Here is a 20,047-nt window from a genome sequence, read left to right as displayed (position 1 = left end):
TGCAAGGAAATAGAGGAAAACAACAGAATGGGAAAGACTAGAGATCTCTTCAAGAAAATTAGAGATACCAAGGGAACATTTCATGCAAAGATGGGCTCAATAAAGGACAAAAATGGTATGGACCTAACAGAAGCAGAAGATATGAAGAAGAGGTGGCAAGAATACACAGAATTGTACAAAAAAGATCTTCATGACCCAGATAATCACGATGGTGTGATCACTGACCTAGAGCCAGACATCCTGGAATGTGAAGTCAAGTGGGCCTTAGGAAGTATCACTACCAACAAAGCTAGTGGAGGTGATGGAATTCCAGTTGAGCTATTTCAAATCCTAAAAGATGATGCTGTGAAAGTCCTGCACCCAATATGTCAGCAAATTTGGAAAACTCAGCAGTGGTCACTGGACTGGAAACGGTCAGTTTTCATTCCAATTGCAAAGAGAGGCAATGCCAAGGAATGCTCAAACTACCACACAATTGCACTCATCTCACACGCTAGTAAAGTAATGCTCAAAATTCTCCAAGCCAGGCTTCAGAAATATGTGAGCTGTGAACCTCCAGATGTTCAAGCTGGTTTTAGAAAAGGCAGAGGAACCAGAGATCAAACTGCCAACATCTGCTGGATTATCGAAAAAGCAAGAGTTCCAGAAAAAAATCTGTTTCTGCTTTATTGACTATGCCAAAGCCTTTGACTGTGTGGATCACAATAAATTGTGGAAAATTCTTAAAGACATGGGAATACCAGACCACCTGATCTGCCTCCTGAGAAATCTGTATGCAGGTCAGGAAGCAACAGTTAGAACTGGACATGGAACAACAGACTGGTTCCAAATAGGAAAAGGAGTACGTCAAGGCTGTATAAAGTCACCCTGCTTATTTAACTTATACATGAGAAATGCTGGGCTGGAGGAAGCACAAGCTGGAATCAAGATTGCCGGGAGAAATATCAGTAACGTCAGATATGCAGATGACACCACCCTTATGGCAGAAAATGAAGAAGAACTAAAGAGCCTCTTGATGAAAGTCAAAGTAGGGGGTGAAAAAGTTGGCTTAAAGCTCAACATTCAGAAAATTAAGATCATGGCATCCAGACCCATCACTTCATGGCAAATAGATGGGGAAACAGTGGAAACAGTGGCTGGCTTTATTTTTCTGGGCTCCAAAATCACTGCAGATAGTGACTGCAGCCATGAAATTAAAAGATGCTTACTCCTTGGAAGAAAACTTATGACCAACCTAGACAGCATATTAAAAAGCAGAGACATTACTTTGTCAACAAAGATCCATTTAGTCAAGGCTATGGTTTTTCCAGTAGTCATGTATGGATGTGAGAGTTGGACTATAAAGAAAGCTGAGCACTGAAGAACTGATGCTTTTGAACTGTGGAGAAGTTCAAAGAAGACTCTTTGAGAGTCTTGAGAGAGGACTCTTGAGAAGACTCTTGAGAGTCCCTTGGACTGCAAGAAGATCCAACCAGTCCTTCCTAAAGGAGATCAGTCCTGGGTGTTCATTGGAAGGACTGATGTTGAAGCTGAAACTCCAATACTTTGGCCACTTAATGCCAAGAGCTGACTCATTGGAAAAGACCCTGACGCTGGGAAAGATTGAGGGCAGGAGGAGAAGGGGCCGACAGAGGATGAGATGGCTGGATGGCATCACTGACTTGATGGTATGAGTTTGGGTAAACTCCGGGAGTTGGTGATGGACAGGGAGGCCTGGCGTGCTGCGTATCATGGGGTCACAAAGAGTCGGATATGACTGAGTGATTGAACTACACTGAGCTGATAAAATCCTTTACCATCAACTATCACTAACATATTGGAGATTCAAAGCTAATCACTTCTGAGCACCCACAGGTACAAGGTCATTTGCAGGAGCCATCACCCCTGTGAACTCGAACAGTTGTGGGCAAGTCACTTCATCTTTCTAGGCTTCAGTTTCCTCATCTACATATGACATACTTGAGAGAAATGAGCTCAGGAGAATACTTCCTGACTAAAATAATCTATATTTAGATTGTTCTTGTTGTTTAGTCACTTGCTGCTGCTGCTGCTGCTAAGTCGCTTCAGTTGTGTCCGACTCTGTGCGACCCCAGAGACAGCAGCCCACCAGGCTCTGCCGTCCCTGGGATTCTCCAGGCAAGAACACTGGAGTGGGTTGCCATTTCCTTCTCCATGTTTAGTGACTTAGTCGTGTCCTACTCTTTGCGACCCCAAGGACTGCAGCACGCCAGGCTTCCTTGTCCTTTACCATCTCCCGGAGTTTGCTCATTTTCTTCAATTCACATATTTTTGAATATATGAATATATTTAATAAATGAATTGGTAAGTTTATTTATCCACAAATAAATATTCAATAAATGAATATATTCAAATATGTGAATATATATTTGAATATATGAACAATACAATGTTTTACATTGTATATATATTAATATATTCAAATGTTTGTTTATATAAATCTTAATTAGGTAAGGGGGTTGTTAGATCAACTGCTGGCCTGCACTATCTACCCAGGCATTTTATCTCTATCACAGTTTAGTGTCTAGACACTCTCAAATACAATCACAAAGAAATGACAACTAAAATGCCTTCTCAGATTCTATTAAACATGTTTCAAGTGCTAAATAATTTAGAATCTATATATGGAATAAATCTAAAAAGATGGCCAGGAAAAGATGCTAAAATATATTTACAAATATATATGTATACTAACAAGGTACCTAAGAACAAGAAAATGAGAAAATATGGGATGATGTTTTTGAAAACTAGCAAGTTTATACAAGCGCCACAATTCTCATAATCAATCCCTGTCACCATAGAAACCTTTTATCAGACTGAATGTGACTATCTGAAAGCAAAATATTTTGAGTTTATCTAAGGGTGTGCTTCTTGCTCTATTCAAGCCAGCAAATACTTACTGTTTGTCTGCTATTTGTTAAACATCCATATAACACAATCTCAGTTACATATAGTAGTAGCTCATACGACACTTACCATTAGGAGTACAAGTTCATCCTCTGGAACAGGCTCTAGATCTGGAACAGTAAAAGATTCTGGAAACTGTGCTCCATTTGTCAGGGCTTCAGCAGCTTTTATGGTGGTGGAAAAGCACTCTAACCAGGCCCACTCATTTGGATTCCAGGATGCAGGGTCAGGGAGGCAGTGCTGGTGGTGTGGGGGCACTGGCGGATTACACAGCAGCTGATCCAGATGAAGTCCCACAGCAAGGGAAGCCAGACACTGCATATAGGGGCTGTGAACAAGCTGGTCTCCACAAACCACATGAGGCTAAAAGAAAAGGCAGGGATACGATGCTGAAGGGCCTCTGCCAAATATTATAAATTAGCCTACTGCATTCTGAAAGCCTGTAGTCATATTGTAACTTTACTGGTTCTTTTTTAAGCTTTTTACTTTGAAATAATTTTAGGCACATAGAGAGTTATAGAGATTAGTGCAGAGAATTCCTATAAAACCCCAATCACCTCTAATGTTAACATCTTATATAACCATGGTACATTAATGAAAACTAAGAAATTAACATTGGTTACAATAATAACTAAACCACAAAACTTGATGGTGCTTCCCACTATGTTCCTTTTCTGCTCCAAGAGTCAATCCAAGACACTACACTGCATTCAGCATATTTTCATTACAGTTTTACAGTTTTTTGTTGTTAGTTCACAATAGCAAAAAAAGGGCAGAAAATTGAACCATGGAGACCTGCACCTTCTCACATTCCTCCTTTACCAAAAGAACCCTGGTAGCCACCAAAGACAGACTTCTTCCACTGTCCTCCCTAGATGTACTAGAGCAACTTTGTGAGTGACTGAGTGATTCAGAAAAGAAAACCTGGGCAAACCTCATTGAAATTAACTGGGTATGGTAACAGCTGATCAGTGTAGCACAGCCACAAACAAACAAACAAAAAGGAAAAAACCCCAAAGAACTTTGCTTCAGAGCAGCATGCTGTGACTACTGAGGGCTGGAAGACAGGTTACACAGGATCATGACCTGGGCACAAAGTCCAAACTCCATATTTCCCATTCTAGTATTTAATGACCCTACTTATTTAGTTCAACCTTAGCTCTTCCACTAAACTTTCCACAAATATTCACCTGATAAGTGGACAGGATATTTACTCTGATGCCCATATCCACTCCACCTCCCAACTTTGGGATAGCAAAGCCACACAGAAATAGATATTTGGGTTAGAAAAGGGAAGATGATGTACTCTGAAGTACAGGGGGTTTAAAGAGGTTTTGAATGAACAAATAATCTGAAAAAGAATGACAGAAGCACTATACAAATCTGAGGGTTATTTAAAAATTTTACTCCCACTAAAATAAAGTAAAAGCAGGTTTAGGATTACTGAACAATTTTAGGCATGACTTTTTTTCATTTGCTTCTGCCCAAATAGCCCCACTTATTTTACTCAGATCTCATACTTTTAAGGGATAAATTCAAAGCTACAGTTCAAATTCCAAAGCACCAGTCATCTGTATATCTGCAAGAGTGACTGTAAATCAGTTACCTTTTCATATGCATACTGCTCCTGAAGCATCATGGGTAGCCGCTCCAGAAATGCTCTCATGCAGGGAGCCATGTTTAATCCCAGAATACCTTGTTGTTTCAGTGCTGTCCTACAGGTTGCTAAAACATGATTGGCAGCAGTCCATTCTGCTGTACAATTCACGACCAAAACATCCTGATGAAAAAGAAACCATGCCACATGATATTTGTTTAAATAAAAGAGAGGCAATTCCACCACCATTTATATATGAGAAATTCCTTCCAATAACTGCATTAAATACTTTTGCCTTTTAGACATTTTATGCTATACTTTTAATGCCTAGGAACTTCAAAACATCCTAAATTTTGTCTAAGGTAAAAAAAAGTGAATAAGAAATAACTATAAAATTTGTGAACTACCTTGAATTAGCTGATTCTTCTTAAAGAGACATTAATTATTTGCTATTTCATAGGACTTATAGGAAAATCATCCAGGATATTTCAACAGTCTGACATGATCAAAGGGATACTAGAGGAAGCAGTACTCTGCTGACTGACACACATCTACAGGAGAAGCAGCACTGCCCTATGGCTCTATGGTTTATTCTATGCAGGCCACTACTATCTATGGTCCGATTCTATATTTTACATCTAGTAGGACTGTTCATGCAGGTTTATAGCTCTATTTTAATATTACTTAACCACATAAAATGTAAACCAAAGCAGGATATTGGCACTACTCATTAGGGGTATGAAAAGCAATATTGTAAGATATGAAGTGAAAGTGAAGTCACTTAGTCATGTCCGACTCTTTGCAACCCCATGGACTGTAAGAGATAATGTCATCACAAAATTATTTCACAGAAGAGGGCTAGTATTTTTTACTAGAACATTAAATTTGAAAGCCAAGATCTATTCTGAATACTTGAGTGAAAGGTTTATGAGGTGGTCCGTCTTTTTAGGGAAAATTATTTTAAGATAATTTAGTCCTATTTCAAAAATCATGGCAGAAAGTAAAAAGTTCTCTTTATAACTTCCAGTGGAAAGTCATTCAATAATTAAGCATTTTCCCCAAAGTACAGTGTATAGAAGAGTACTAGGTTCTAGTTTTCCTTCTGCCACTAGATAGTTGCATTATCTTGGGCAAGTAATAATCCCTCTGGATATCAGTTTTCTCCTCTTAAAGTGGGATCCTTGGACTACGATTTCAAAGATACCTTAGAGGTTAACAACTTATGATTTGATTTAATTATAAAATTACCTTTGATCTATTTGAGCAAGCAGCCACCCCAACATCTGGAATCCATACTGTGGTCTGAATAGCTCCAGAGCCAATCACAACAGTTTGCAAGACAGAGCCATCCTAAAATGAAATGTATTGATCAATACACACTCCTTAACTGGTTAGCCATTACTTACATTTTAAATGTATACTTCACATTCACAAAAACTTATTCTAAAACCTACATTTAGCTAAATTCGGCAATGTCAAACTGCATATTACTATCCAATTCTCTAGGACCTTTTTAGAAGAACTTTAAAAATACATCACTAAGAAAAATTAAAGGGCAGAGAATTCTGAAAAGGGTTTCTTCAATATTCAAGATATTATTACACAAAATACTCCTAAGATTGGTTGGGTTAACTTTTAATGTATGTAAATTAACATAAAAACATTTCTGAAGATGAAAATAACATCTATACTCTTACCCTTAAAGACCAAATGTTCATAAGGCCACCTAATCCACCAGACACCAGGGCCAACCCATCAGAACTAAAGGCAACGGTCCGTACAGGGGTGATGTGTCCTCGCAACTGATAAACACACTTGGCTCCAACTGATTTCCTATATCCATCCTGCAATTAATTTTATTTTTAACAAACATTGAAATTAAAACAATTTATAATTCATTCTTGGAAATTTTATATTTCAGTATAAAGTTGGGAAGAGGGAAGGACAACTTTCTCATAAGGGTCAGCCTGACGGAAAATAATAAGATACAAACCTGGCTCTCCTTCACTGATGCTATTGCATCTTTTTTCTGTTTTTGTACTTGTAATCTAGTTCCCTACTCTTCAAACAGACTACATTTGTTTCAATTATCCCTCAGAAATAGGAAAAATTCTAACTTTTACCTTTTGCGGGGGCAGGGGGGCACTGCCACAAACACGTGGGATCTTAGTTCCCTGACCAAGGATCAAGCCCCATCCCCTGCAATCGAAGTGCAGTCTTAACCACTGGACCACCAGGGAAGTCCACTTCTACTTTTTAATGAGTGTTTTAATTTTAAAATTTCGCTTTATGTAATTTTCATTTTTTGCCTCTAACATTTGTGAATTGCACATGCTGGTGCCATACAAACAGGTTCCTTTTTCTGTTATGGTTCTGTCTGTCACATGGTATTTAATCTCAACTTAATCTCATGTTTGCTCTGCAGGTTTTAGCAATGAGATAGCTAAGGCCTGTCCAAAGGGCTACTTTTTAGCAGAGAGGGCAAACCAGATTTATCTCAAGTGCTCTTACCTCTGCTCCTGTGGTATTTTCTTCCTAGTAGTGAGCTATCCACTCTCCTCACCTCTTTCTGTCTTCAAGCTCCCTTTTCCTTTTAGTTATTAGACAGTATAATACCAGATATACTCATTTACCCAAAAATGACATAATGTATTTCCTCTAGGAGTATTTGTATCATAAACAAAAAAGAAAGCAACAGAAGCTGCAAACTGGAAACTCAGGGATATAATTCAACTGGCCACCCAGGGTTTTAAGGAATTTTCGAGTCAGATGCCAATGTTTAGTATTGGGAAATTTTACTTAAAACACTGAATTTTTGGTTTCTATCAAAAAAACTAGACAATCCGGTAACAATAGGATCTCATTTCTAGAGGGTGGCAATCAGCTTGTGGCAGTTATGCCCTTTATATGAAGCTGTGCACCCCTGGGTGTGTGCATGTATGTATGTATGAAGCATATGCACTCCTGGGGTGGGTGGCGGGGTGTGTGTGTGTGGAGTATTTTACATTCTCCGAGATAGAGAGTGTGTGTGGTGGGGAGTGTTTTACCTTCTCCATACCTTCCAATTCCCAGCTTTGTGAATTTACGTTATTTACCCAGACTGCTCTGTGAGCATCTACTGTAATTTTCATTTTCGGCCACATCATGCATTTTGGCATCTTAGTTCCCTGACCATGGACTGATCCTGGGGCTACAGCAGTGAAAGTGCCAAGTCCTAACCACTGGGCCACCAGGAAATTTCCTGTCTACTCTAATTTTTAACCTCTGTTTAATGTAAAGGAATGGTTCTATAGATGGAATTCTGGTTTCAGTAGAAGATACTTTGGATAGGAGTGCTCCTGTGGTGTTCCTACTTCACTGTACCAAAAACCTTTAACTTGGGACTCACCTACTGGTAGTGTCAATTATATACCATAAATGATCAACAATTGATATTTACTGAGTATCTCCCCTTAACAAGTAATTATGGTATCTCTGACTTACAAAAAAAATAAATAAAGCTAATTCAAAAAGCATACAAAGTATGACAATTATTCACATTTCCCTAAATATTCTTGACATTTGAGATACCAAGTAGGAGGACTACTTGATAACATATACTATCTAAGGTTTCAAATAAAGTCTTGAAAAAACACTAGAACACTTACCTGGCAACTTGATTCCTGGTCCCACCATCCTTCTGAACTAGTCACACTGGTCTGTGTGGTATCTTGGGGAATACGCCAAACACATACTAAGCCACTCTGACAGCCACTTGAAAAATTTGATCACATAAAACCAAAACATGTCAATATATAGAAGTAAAAATATTTTCAAACAGCAATCAATTAAGACCTGATAGAACTACTACAATATATTTAAAAAATTTATTTGTGGTAGGTATGCTATAATTTCACAAGAAATACAAGTAGGACCCATGTTTTTACCAATATTACATGGGATAAAGGAGATGGCATATCTTTGGATTGCATAGCCAAAGCTTCACATTGGAAAACTGTTCTTTATTTCTCTACAGTAATCTTATGGTATTATATATTTTAAGAATAACTGGTAATAAACAGTTTAAAATTCTTGAGAAGCCACACTTAAAATCCCAGTAACAGGCTACACTAATATAAAGATTAAGACACACACACACACAAATTTATAACATACGTGGCCATCAGTAAATGCAACTTGGATCCTTTTCCTGGAAGGCTGCACCAAGCAATGCCATTTACAATAGATGGATGGCAGAGTGAATGTAGACAGCGCCAGCACCCTGAAATTGGTCCCCAGAGTTTCACATTTTCTTCTTTGGCACATGTCATAAGAATATGACCTGTTGGGTCCCACTTCATACTAGTAAGAGTATCCTTAAAATGGTAGAGGGAGAAAAATATCATAGTAATGCTTACTTTACAAACACTTAAAACTTAGTAATTTATGACCTATACTTCTGTCACTTCCCTGGTGGCTCAGATGGTAAAGCATCTGCCTGTAATGAGGGAGTCCCATATTCGATCCCTGGGTTGGGAAGATCCCCTGGAGAAGGAAATGGCAACCCACTCCAGTCTTCTTGCTTGGAGAATTCCATGGATTGAGGAGCCTGGTAGGCTACAGTCCACAGGGTCGTAAAGAGTCAGACACAACTGAGCGACTTCACTTCACTTCACTTCTTCATACTTCTATCACTCAATTATTTTGAAATGGACATTTTATGCAAATCAGATACTATTACATTATTTCCAACCACTAACTAACTCATCATTTATATATATATAAATATATATATTTGCTGCATTATATATATTTGCTGCAGTCAAAGCCCAATAAATGTTACTTGATGAATGAATTATGAAATTCTAATTCAGAAGGAATATGTTATCTTTCATCATCATTTTTAAAGTTATTTTTATTAACTACTGATTATCAAAATATGAAAAAGAAGAGGCTTTTTTTTTTAAAAGAAGAATCTCTTACACCAAAAATAGCTAATACTATGAGAATCTGGGACATGTTTTATGTTTATACGGTTGTCTTCACTGGGTTCTTCTGATTTTTTTTAAATTTATTTTTAATTGAAGGATAATTGCTTTTAATTGAAGGATAATTTTTCACAATATTGTATTGGTTTCTACCAAACATCAACATGAATTGGCCATAGGTTTACCCATGGCCCCTCCCACTTGAACATCCCTCCCATCTCCCTTGCCATCCCACCGCTCTAGTTTGTTCCCGAGCCCTGTTTGAGTTCCCTGAGTCTTATCAGCAAATTCCCATTGGCTATTTATTTTACATATGGTAATGTACGTTTCCATATTACTCTCTCCATCCATCCCACCCTCTCCTTCCTCTCCCACCAGCTGTGTTGATAAGTCTGTGCTCAATGTCTAGTGTCTCCACTACCGCTTGGCAAGTAAGTTCATTAGTACCATCTTTCTAGATTCCATATACATGTGCTAGTACACAATATTTGTTTTTCTCTTTCTGACTTACTTCACTCTGTATAATAGGCTCTATTCCTCTGACTATTTTACCCTCCTTCACACGTTCCAACGTTCCAACTGGCTTCATGAATTTATGTTACTTAACTAGTGGCCCCATAAGCTTCTGAATTGGTAACTTCTGTTTAAGGTAACGGAATCATTCTTCATAAATGGAATTTCTAGCATTACTGGGAGGTACTCTGACCAAGGTATCCTATATCACTGTTGCGGTTTTATCTCTTACCTCAACGGCTTTCTTACACAGACTTCTCCATTTATACACATGGTCCAAAAACTTTGTATAACAACAGAATATTAAATCACAAGTGACTGAGGTAAAAAACATTTTTTGAGAAACTAGTATCAAGCAATACTACAGTATAAAATAAGAAAAAGTAATAATTTGGTAAAGATGCTTTACCTTATGTGCATCAATTAGAACAATGCCTCCTTTCTCAAGTGGTTCCTTTGTTCCCAGTAACAATTTTCCATCAAAATATCCCACTGCAAATGGTCTGTCTTCACTGAACCAAGCAATGCAAGTTACAGACACTAACATGATAAAAACAAAATAAAAATTTTAAAAAGAAAATGAGAGACTTATTTGTCATTGTCTCACTTTAAAATAGACTTTGCAACAAATATATACCACTACAACTACTGGAAGTAAGTTTACAAACATCTCTTCAATGCATTTAGACAAAATGTAGGCTTAGAGCAGGGATTTCATGCAACCCACTTTAAAGGTGTTATTTGTAAGTGATAAGGAGTATCTCATTTTTAATCTTTCATTCTTTTCAAGTGGTTTTTGAAAAAGAGAAACAAAAATTGAATTCCCTTGCTGATTTTAAGTCATTTTAGGCTCTCTCCTTTTGGACCAGAATCTACCATGAAACTAACAAGTGAAATAATCCAACTCTTAGGTAAAAAATTACCTACCCTTTCTTTTGCTTAATATTGCCTATTCTGTGTGTTTGCATAATCTATCAAACATGTTATATTCTAACAATCTATATCCATATTTGTTTTAGTATATGTAATACCAGAAGGCTACAAAAGAAGTAAAAAACAGTTTCTGTGGGAGTACAATGGGGACATGGGAGTTGAGTAAATGTGAGAAAGGCTTTGCATTGTAAACCTTTTTATTTCTTTTTTTGCCATGCCTTGTGGCATGTGGGATCTTAGTTCTTTGAACAGGGATCAAATCTGTGTCCCCTGCAGTGGAAGTACAGAGTCCTCACCACTGGACTGCCAGGGAATTTCCCACTGTATCTTTTTAAACTAAAATTTTTGAACCATATGATGGTATTATCTATTTTAAAAATCTAAAAAAACAACAACAACAACAAAAAAAACAAACCAAAAAACCTGTTCTGTTCTGTTAAAAGGCCCACAGAAGCTGGGCCTAGGATCTGTGAGATATCCTACTCCCCCAAATCATCTAACAGAACTGTTCAGTATGATGCCGAGCCATCCAAAATGAAGAGAGTGAGAAAATAAGTGAAAGGCTTCCTAGTATGACTCTCAAATCAGGAACATCCCTCTCCTCCTCCTCCTTCCTCATTTCCTTAATTTCACACATTTGTTAACAATTTCATCTCCATCAATGGTTATTATCTTTTTTCCTCTTGGACATTCTCAACTTTGTAGAGAGACCTCAAGAGCATTATAAGTGTTCAGACACTTACACAAAAGATAAATAGTAATTTAGGTCTTATTTTGGCAGTAATGTGTGGTAGGAGTTGATAGAGAACTATCTTTCAACTTAGCAGCTAACTAAAATGAAATACCAACTGGGCAATTTAGAAAACAAAACCAAAATTTTTTATTTACTCAGCATTTGCTGAAAGAGTATATCTATTTGATTAGAGGGAACACTTTCTCAACCAGATACAAGTCTAATCATTTACCATCCTTTCGATAGCAATGCTCCAGTTCTCGACGGTGCATGGTGGATACATCAACAACTTCAATCAGTCCTAGAGATCCATCCATCCGTCCCACCAACAACAATTCTGGAGACTCTCCTGACCAGGCTGTAGATGGACCCTCTTCTGGCCAAGCCAGAGCAGATACCCAATGAGGCTGAATATCTACTAACCCTTTTCCTCCTAGAGAAGGAAAAAATGTTAACTAGTTGTCATTTAATTCTTAAGAGCAATAACAAAAAGAAGTACTATTTAACACGCTCAAAGCAGTTCCCAATTTCATAATAGCCTACTAATGAATAAGACTGCAAGGCTGGATCCTTCATTTATATACTACATTTGATTATCAAATCGAGTTTTTCTGTAACTATTAATAGCAAAAAGAGATAGCTTTTATACGAGAAAGAATAAAGGAAATGTCAGTATACAAATGCCACTTAATTTTCCTAATAATTACTGAAAACCAAATTAACATATGAAATTCATCTATAGTTAAGGCTAGCAATTTCTCAATTAAGCAAAAGCAAACAAAAATACTGGTAAGCCAAAGATTACAATAATAATTTTTATTTTCCAGAGATATATTAAAAATCAACAAGAGTTTGTACCTGTGGAAGAGACAAAATTAACAGAAATATTTCAACTGATTCAAAAGAACACATAGCTGGAAATGTAGTGATTGCTACTTCTCTAATCCTAGGCTGAATGCTGAATGGTACATAAAAGGAATTTTTAGTTTACAATTACCAGGTTAATTGAAACTCTTAGAAATGAAAGTCAGGAAATGAACACTATTTCTTTAATTTAAATCATACTATGCATAGATTTCCACAGTTGGTAAACAGATTGTGAGATTCAAGGTGAAGGGAAGCCAATGTTTGAACTTAGAAGGCTAAGAGAAAGAGTACCTTCAGTAGTTTACTAGTATTTATGTGCCTCTTACCATTAACTTGCCAGATATTCACCATCTTTTCCAAAGCCCCAGCTAGGTATTTGCCACTGATACTCCAGGAAACAGGTGAGAAACTTGGATCACTGGGTGATCCTAGGCTTTCCTCAGCATCACCTTCTCTAGAATACAACAGGTAAGTATGGAATTCTAATCCATCATCCAAAAGGAAACTAAATCCTAAATCTTAAAATAAGGGTTTTATATAGACCATAGTACATAAACAGAGATTCTTACATTTCAAAAGCTTGGCCAGTAGTATTTGACAATCACATAATTGCTAGTGTTTCTCATAATGTGAAAATTGTAGAATTACAAAAGAGTATTACTTAGACAATTCATCATTTAATGTACTACATAATTTGTCAACAAAGATATTCTGATTCTGCATGGTTTATACATATGATTATTGCTCAGGGCACACTGATTCTTGCTTGCCTAATAGCTAGGGAAGTTTTATATTTAGCTATAAAAATAGAAAAAATACTACACTGTGCTATAGAAGAAATATCATTACTCTTAATTCCTAAATAATCCTTGAAGAATGATGGAAAATAAGCCTATTGTTTTGTAGAATTGAACATGTTAGCAGAGTAGACCCTGATTTAATTCTGAGTAAGTCCAGATATTGACAGTTAATATTTTTATCTTCTAAGTTACTATCTAGCAGGACTTGGTGGTCCAGTGGTTGAGAGACCATCTGCCAATGCAGGGGACAGGGATTCGATCCCTGGTCTGGGAAGATTCTACATGCTGAGAGGCAACTAAGTTTGTGCAACGCAACTACTGAAGCCCCTGTGCCTAGAGCCTGTGCTCCGCAACGAGAGAAGTCACCCAATGAGAAGCTCGTGCACTGCAACTAGAGTGTACCCGCTACTCACCACAACTAGAGAAAGCCCATGCCCAGCAATGAAGACCCAGTGCAGCCAAAAATTAATTAATTAATTAAATACTATCTTGCAAAAAACCAAAACAACACATTGGAAACTGTTCTGAAATAAAAAATTGTAAAAAACTTTAGTGACAATTTGATTATACTAACACAACCAAGATGAAGCATGTTTAGGATTCTCCTATTTTTAAATGTTACCCAAGGGAGCTAACGCCATTACTCACAATCTGTTGAACACACAGGTCTGTTGCAGTGAATACTGCTTCTTGGTGACATTCCAAACCCGGATGGTGCCATCATTGCCACTTGTAGCCAACAGTCCTTTTTTATTACACCAAACACAAGTCATTACCTAGTAAAGATAAAAAGTCCAGCAATATGTGAGCAAGTTTTAACTCAAATGATTCTGTAATTTGAAAGAGTTCTATCAAATGAAAATTAAATCTACCATGAAATTGTAAAAGTATCCATGTTATAAAACAGTATGCATGGTCTAATTCTTTCTAATTGGCTTGTAAATATACACCTATATGAGATATACCTTTAAAATACTATGCCCAAACTCATTTGAATTATCTTAAGACTTGTTACAATCTTAATTAAACATGTTTGTTTAATTAAAAAATGTTTTTTAATCCAACAAAATAGAAGTATTCAATATGTTCTATAAAACAAATTATAAGACTAAAAAATGATTTTTAAATTGGGAAAGTAGAGGTCAGTCTTCATTTCCTAAAGTTCCCTTGTCACTGCTCAGGGGCCTAGTGGGTTAGATTAAAACAGTAGGGTCAACTTCTTCTCCTCTTGCATATATAAGCTCTTATCTTTCGTGAGGTTATTCCTTTGGTTTTCTTCTCATTCCCCATCTGATGTTCCCATTTGTATCAGATTATACAGCATGCAACATACACATGTAGAGAAAGGAGAGTCGGTAACTAGCAAATACTGATAATTTAGCACACACATGTACGTGAGTAAGAGAGAGAGAGAAACAGAGAAAGAGAGACACACATATACACACCCCATGATCTAAACTTTAAGCTCCTGGAGAACAGCAGAAACTATTTTATCTTACATAAGGTGATCAACACACTTGGGGCTTAAAATACACACTCTGTTCTGATGCGCCTCCAACTTGATAAAGGAGCATTTTCTGAGATCTCCTCCCATATCAGCAAGCGTCTGTGGAGCAGTCTGGTTGTCGCGGTCATGTGCGGCAAGAGTGCGCACGAGCTGCTGAGCAGCCCACTGCCTGTGCTGCGAGGACAGCCTCGAGGAGAGGCAGCAGGCTGCCAGGGCGTTAGCCAGCTCCAGAGGGCCTGCAGCAGAAGGGTCACAGGGAGGATGGGCATACAATTGGGCAGTTAAACCTGCTTAGACAAAACAATGAAATGATGCCTGGGTGAGAGCTGGTGCTGGTGAACAAACAAAAACGGGTTAACCCATCTTTTAAGAATTAGCACTTTCTCAAGTAGTCATTTCACTAAGATATGCATACAAGTTATAAAGCATTTATCTCACATAAAATTCCATAATAAATCCGATTCACTGCAAATATACATTTATATACATTAATCAACAGTCTTTGCTCTAAGGATACATAGACTGAGAATACAGCAGACATCAGTTTAAGACCAGGGCAGAGCAAGCATGTCCTAGAAATTTAAGAGTTTGGCTTCTGCTGCTCAAAAGTGATCTTAATAGCCAATCAAGGGACTGCCTTGATAGATCCAAAAGACCATCTCTCTTGGCCAAATGGTGAAGAGAAGGGTACATAGTGTATTTAAGTAGTCCCTTCAAGTATATCGTTTTAAGACAAAGAGAAAAACAGCATTACTTTATATAAATTATATTACAGAAACCTACCGTGATTATTATCTATGGTTACTCAAACCATAATCGAATAAAATAATCTAATTAAAAAAGACAAATTTGGTATATTTTCTAGTATTTATTTCCATGCACAATGAAAACGTATCCAGGCACTTTTCTTATGATCTAACTTAACTACACATTGCTCAGGTGCTCAGTCATGTCCAACTCTTGGCAACCCCATGGACTGCAGCATGCCAGGCTTCCCTGTCCTTCATCTCCCAGAGCTTGCTCAAACTCACGTCCATTGAGTCAGTGATGCCATCCAATCATCTCATCCTATGTCGTTCCCTTCTCCTGCCTTCAATCTTTCCCAATAGCAAGGTCTTTTCTAGTGAGACAGCTCTTTGCATCAGGTGGCCAAAGTATTGGGAGTTTCAGCTTCAGCATCAGTCATTCCAATGAATATTCAGGACTCATATCCTTTACGATTGACTGGTTTGATCTCCTTGCTTTCCAAGGGACTCTCAAGAGTCTTCTCCAATGCCACAGTTCAAAAGCATCAATTCTTCAGTGCTCAGCCTTCTTTATGGTCCAACACTCACATCCATACATGACTTATGAAAAAATCATAGCTTTGACTAGATGGACCTTTGTTGGCAAAGTAACGTCTCTACTTTTTAACATGCTGTCTAGATTTGTCATAGCTTTTCTTCCAAGGAGAAAGCATCTTTTAATTTCATGGCTGCAATCACCATCTACAGTGATTTTGGAGCCCAAGAAAATAAAGTCTGTCACTGTTTCCACTGTTTTCCCATCTATTTACCATGAAGTGGTGGGACCAGATGCCATGATCTTCATTTTTCGAATCTTGACGTTTAAGCCAGCTTTTTCACTCTCCACTTTCACTTTCATCAAGAGGCTCTTTAGGCTCTTTCTTCCATAAGTGTGGTATCATCTGCATATCTGAGGTTATTAATATTTCTCCCATCAATCTTGATTCCAGCTTGTGCTTCATCCAGCCCAGCATTTCACATGAAGTACTCTGCATATAAGTTAAATAAGCAGGGTGACAATATACAGCCTTGACGTACTCCTTTCCCAATTTGGAACCAGTATGTTGTTCCATGTTCAGTTCTAACTGCTGCTTCTTGATCTGCATACAGGTTTCACAGGTGGCAGGTAAGGTGGTCTGGTATTCTCATCTCTTTTAAGAATTTTCCACAGTTTATTGTGATCCACACAGTCAAAGGCTTTGGCATAGTCAATAAAGCAGATGTTTTTCTGGAACTCTCTTGCTTTTTTTATGATCCAATGAATGCTGGCAATTTGATCACTGGCTTTTCTAAATATAGCTTGAACATCTGGAAGTTCACAGTTCATGTACTGCTGAAGCCTCGCTTGGAGAATTTTGAGCATTACTTTGCTAGTGTGTGACATGAGTGCAACTGTGCAGTAGTCTGAATATTCTTTGGCATGGCCATTCTTTGGGATTGGAATGAAAACTGATCTTTTCCAGTTCTGCGGCCACTGCTGAGTTTTCCAAATTTGCTGGCATATTAAGTGCAGCACTTTCACAGCATCATCTCTTAGGATTTGAAATAGCTCAACTGTAATTCCATCACCTCCATAGCTTTGTCATAGTGGTGCTTCCTAAGGCCCATTTGACTTCGAATTCCAGGATGTCTGGCTCTAGGTGAGTGATCACACCATCAAGGTTATCTGCGTCATGAAGACCTTTTTTGTATAGTTCTTCTGTGTATTCTTTCCACCTCTTCGTAGCATCTTCTGTTTCTGACAGGTCCATACCATTTCTGTCTTTTATTGTTCCCATCTTTGCGTGAAATGTTCCCTTGGTATCTCTAATTTTCTTGAAGAGATCACTAGTCTTTCCAGTTCTATTGTTTTCCTCTATTTCTTTGCATTGATTACTGAGGAAGGCTTTCTTATCTCTCCTTGCTATTTGTTGGAACTCTGCATTCAGATGGGTATATCTTTCCTTTTCTCCTTTGCCTTTTGCTTCTCTTCTTTTCTCAGCTATTTGTAAGGCCTTCTCAGACAACCATTTTGCTTTTTTGCATTTCTTTTTTTTGGGGATGTACTGTCTCCTGTACAATGTCACAAACCTCCAACCACAGTTCTTCAGGCACTCTTTTCTATCAGATCTAATTCCTGAATCTGTCACTTCTATGGTATATGTTGTTATATAATTCATCACATATAACAATGAAGAAACATTTTTAAAAACATTGATTAAAAGACTGTATATTTAAATCATATGAAACTTACCTTTCTTTTCAACTTCTGACTTATCATAATTAGGTCTCAGTTTGGCCCCTTTGTCTGCTAGTAATGCCACAAGAGCCTGAGTTACAACAAAATTTGGGGAGGTTACAAGCTTATTCTCTTCAGCAATTCCTCGGAGAAAGCTAGGTAGAAACTTTCGCTGAATTGGATCATCAACTGTGGTTAGATTTACACCTGTGGCAGCAGAAATCAAGTTCTGAAGAGGCAATCAGAACAAATACATTTAATTTTTAATTTTGGAAAAGAAGCTTTTTACTTCACAAGTTTCTTTAAGAATTGGTTGGAAAAAGCTATACAATAAGAAAAGCACTGAAAACTACTACCCTACCTGTGTACATAACTGCACCAGGAGCTTTGCAGCACTAGGAGTGTTTGATGCTAGACATCCCACTGCTGTGCTCAGATAGGCCAGGCAGGAAATGGGCTTGTTGGCCTTGCTGTGCCCGCCTCGTGAGCGTTCTGAAGCGCTTGCCACGGCAGAAGGACTGGTGGAGAGGCCCGCTCTCCCTGCTGCAGCCAAGCACATGAGTCGAACCAAAGTCCGGATATCGGTAAGCCCCAGAGATTCGAGACCAGCAGCCAGGCTACAACTGGAACCACTGCCAGAAAAAGAACACACTTTAGATACATAAAGAAAACAGACTTAAGTGACCATCTGGAGCCCCACATACAATCCATAGCACCAACAACCAAAATAAAAGGCAAGGTGCACCATCCTAGTCATACATGTCCTACTGTATGTATGCATGTATGTATTGTAACAGATGTCCAAAAATAAAAACCTGGAAACTGTTACTGAAACTTTTGTTTTAATAAATATCGACATACACTTGAAGTATATCTGAATTATCAAAGTATAATTTAGAGGAATGTTCATAAACCGTGAATTTTCACAAACTGAACAAACCTAGGTAACCACCTTCCAGATCAAGAAACAGAACACTACCTACACCCTAGAAGACGACTTGGGCCCTTCTCAACGTCCAGGCCCTCTAAAATAACTACTATTCTGATGGTTAAGGCCATAAATCAGTTTTGCTTGTTTTTGAACTTCATACAGATAGGATAATAAAGTGTGTATTCTCTTATGTCTGGCTTCTTTTATTCAATATTATGCTTGTAAGATTCATCCATGCTGTTGCAGTATTAGCAGCAGTTATTCATTTTCACCCACAGCAGATGTGGGTTCAGTTCCAGGCCACGACAATAAAATGAATACTGCAATTTAGAAGGCCAAATTTTTTTTGTTTTCCAGTGCATATAAAAGTCATGCTTACATTATACTGTAGTCTGTTAAGGGTGCAACAGCATTATGCCTAGAAGAACAATGTATTAATACATCAGATCAGATCAGATCAGTCGCTCAGTCGTGTCTGACTCTTTGCGACCCCATGAATTGCAGCACGCCAGGCCTCCCTGTCCATCACCAACTCCCGGAGTTCACTGAGACTCACGTCCGTCGAGTTAGTGATGCCATCCAGCCATCTCATCCTCTGTCGGCCCCTTCTCCTCCTGCCCCCAATCCCTCCCAGCATCAGAGTCTTTTCCAATGAGTCAACTCTTCGCATGAGGTGGCCAAAGTACTGGAGTTTCAGCTTTAGCATCATTCCTTCCAAAGAAATCCCAGGGCTGATCTCCTTCAGAATGGACTGGTTGGATCTCCTTGCAGTCCAAGGGACTCTCAGGAGTATTCTCCAACACCACAGTTCAAAAGCATCAACTCTTCGGCGCTTAGCTTTCTTCACAGTCCAACTCTCACATCCATACATGACCACAGGAAAAACCATAGCCTTGACTAGACGAACCTTTGTTGGCCAAGTAATGTCTCTGCTTTTGAATATGCTATCTAGGTTGGTCATAACTTTCCTTCCAAGGAGTAAGCGTCTTTTAATTTCATGGCTGCAGTCACCATTTGCAGTGATTTTGGAGCCCAGAAAAATAAAGTCTGACACTGTTTCCACTGTTTCCCCATCTATTTCCCATGAAGTGATGGGACCAGATGCCATGATCTTCGTTTTCTGAATGTTGAGCTTTAAGCCAACTTTTTCACTCTCCACTTTCACTTTCATCAAGAGGCTTTTGAGTTCCTCTTCACTTTCTGCCATAAGGGTGGTGTCATCTGCATATCTGAGGTTATTGATATTTCTTGCCTTGAGAACCCCATGAACA

At 38.1% G+C, this 20,047-nt stretch overlaps 1 protein-coding gene across 11 annotated transcripts in view; it reads right to left on the bottom strand.

Annotated features, from left to right (window-relative positions):
* Window positions 1-20,047, bottom strand: part of HERC1 (HECT and RLD domain containing E3 ubiquitin protein ligase family member 1) — a 213,318-nt gene that overhangs the window by 26,417 nt on the left and 166,854 nt on the right. For 9 of the 11 annotated variants that reach the window (XM_010840215.1, XM_010840216.1, XM_010840213.1 and 6 more), the window contains 13 exons: window positions 18,207-18,477; window positions 17,861-18,074; window positions 14,873-15,129; window positions 13,984-14,111; window positions 12,862-12,989; window positions 11,901-12,101; window positions 10,412-10,542; window positions 8,678-8,877; window positions 8,170-8,275; window positions 6,220-6,366; window positions 5,771-5,872; window positions 4,532-4,705; window positions 2,995-3,288 (listed from right to left, as the gene is read on the bottom strand). In XM_010840215.1, coding sequence (XP_010838517.1) covers window positions 2,995-3,288; window positions 4,532-4,705; window positions 5,771-5,872; window positions 6,220-6,366; window positions 8,170-8,275; window positions 8,678-8,877; window positions 10,412-10,542; window positions 11,901-12,101; window positions 12,862-12,989; window positions 13,984-14,111; window positions 14,873-15,129; window positions 17,861-18,074; window positions 18,207-18,477 — 2,353 coding nt within the window. The remainder of the gene's footprint in view (window positions 1-2,994; window positions 3,289-4,531; window positions 4,706-5,770; window positions 5,873-6,219; window positions 6,367-8,169; window positions 8,276-8,677; window positions 8,878-10,411; window positions 10,543-11,900; window positions 12,102-12,861; window positions 12,990-13,983; window positions 14,112-14,872; window positions 15,130-17,860; window positions 18,075-18,206; window positions 18,478-20,047) is intronic. The other 2 variants (XM_010840224.1, XM_010840225.1) reach the window with 1 other exon arrangement.

The sequence above is a fragment of the Bison bison genome, unplaced genomic scaffold (assembly GCF_000754665.1).
Source record: "Bison bison bison isolate TAMUID 2011002044 unplaced genomic scaffold, Bison_UMD1.0 scf7180017864142, whole genome shotgun sequence".
NCBI lineage: Eukaryota > Metazoa > Chordata > Mammalia > Artiodactyla > Bovidae > Bison > Bison bison.
The sequence above is the reverse complement of the archived record's forward strand: the minus strand, read 5'-3'. Positions and strand labels throughout refer to the sequence as shown.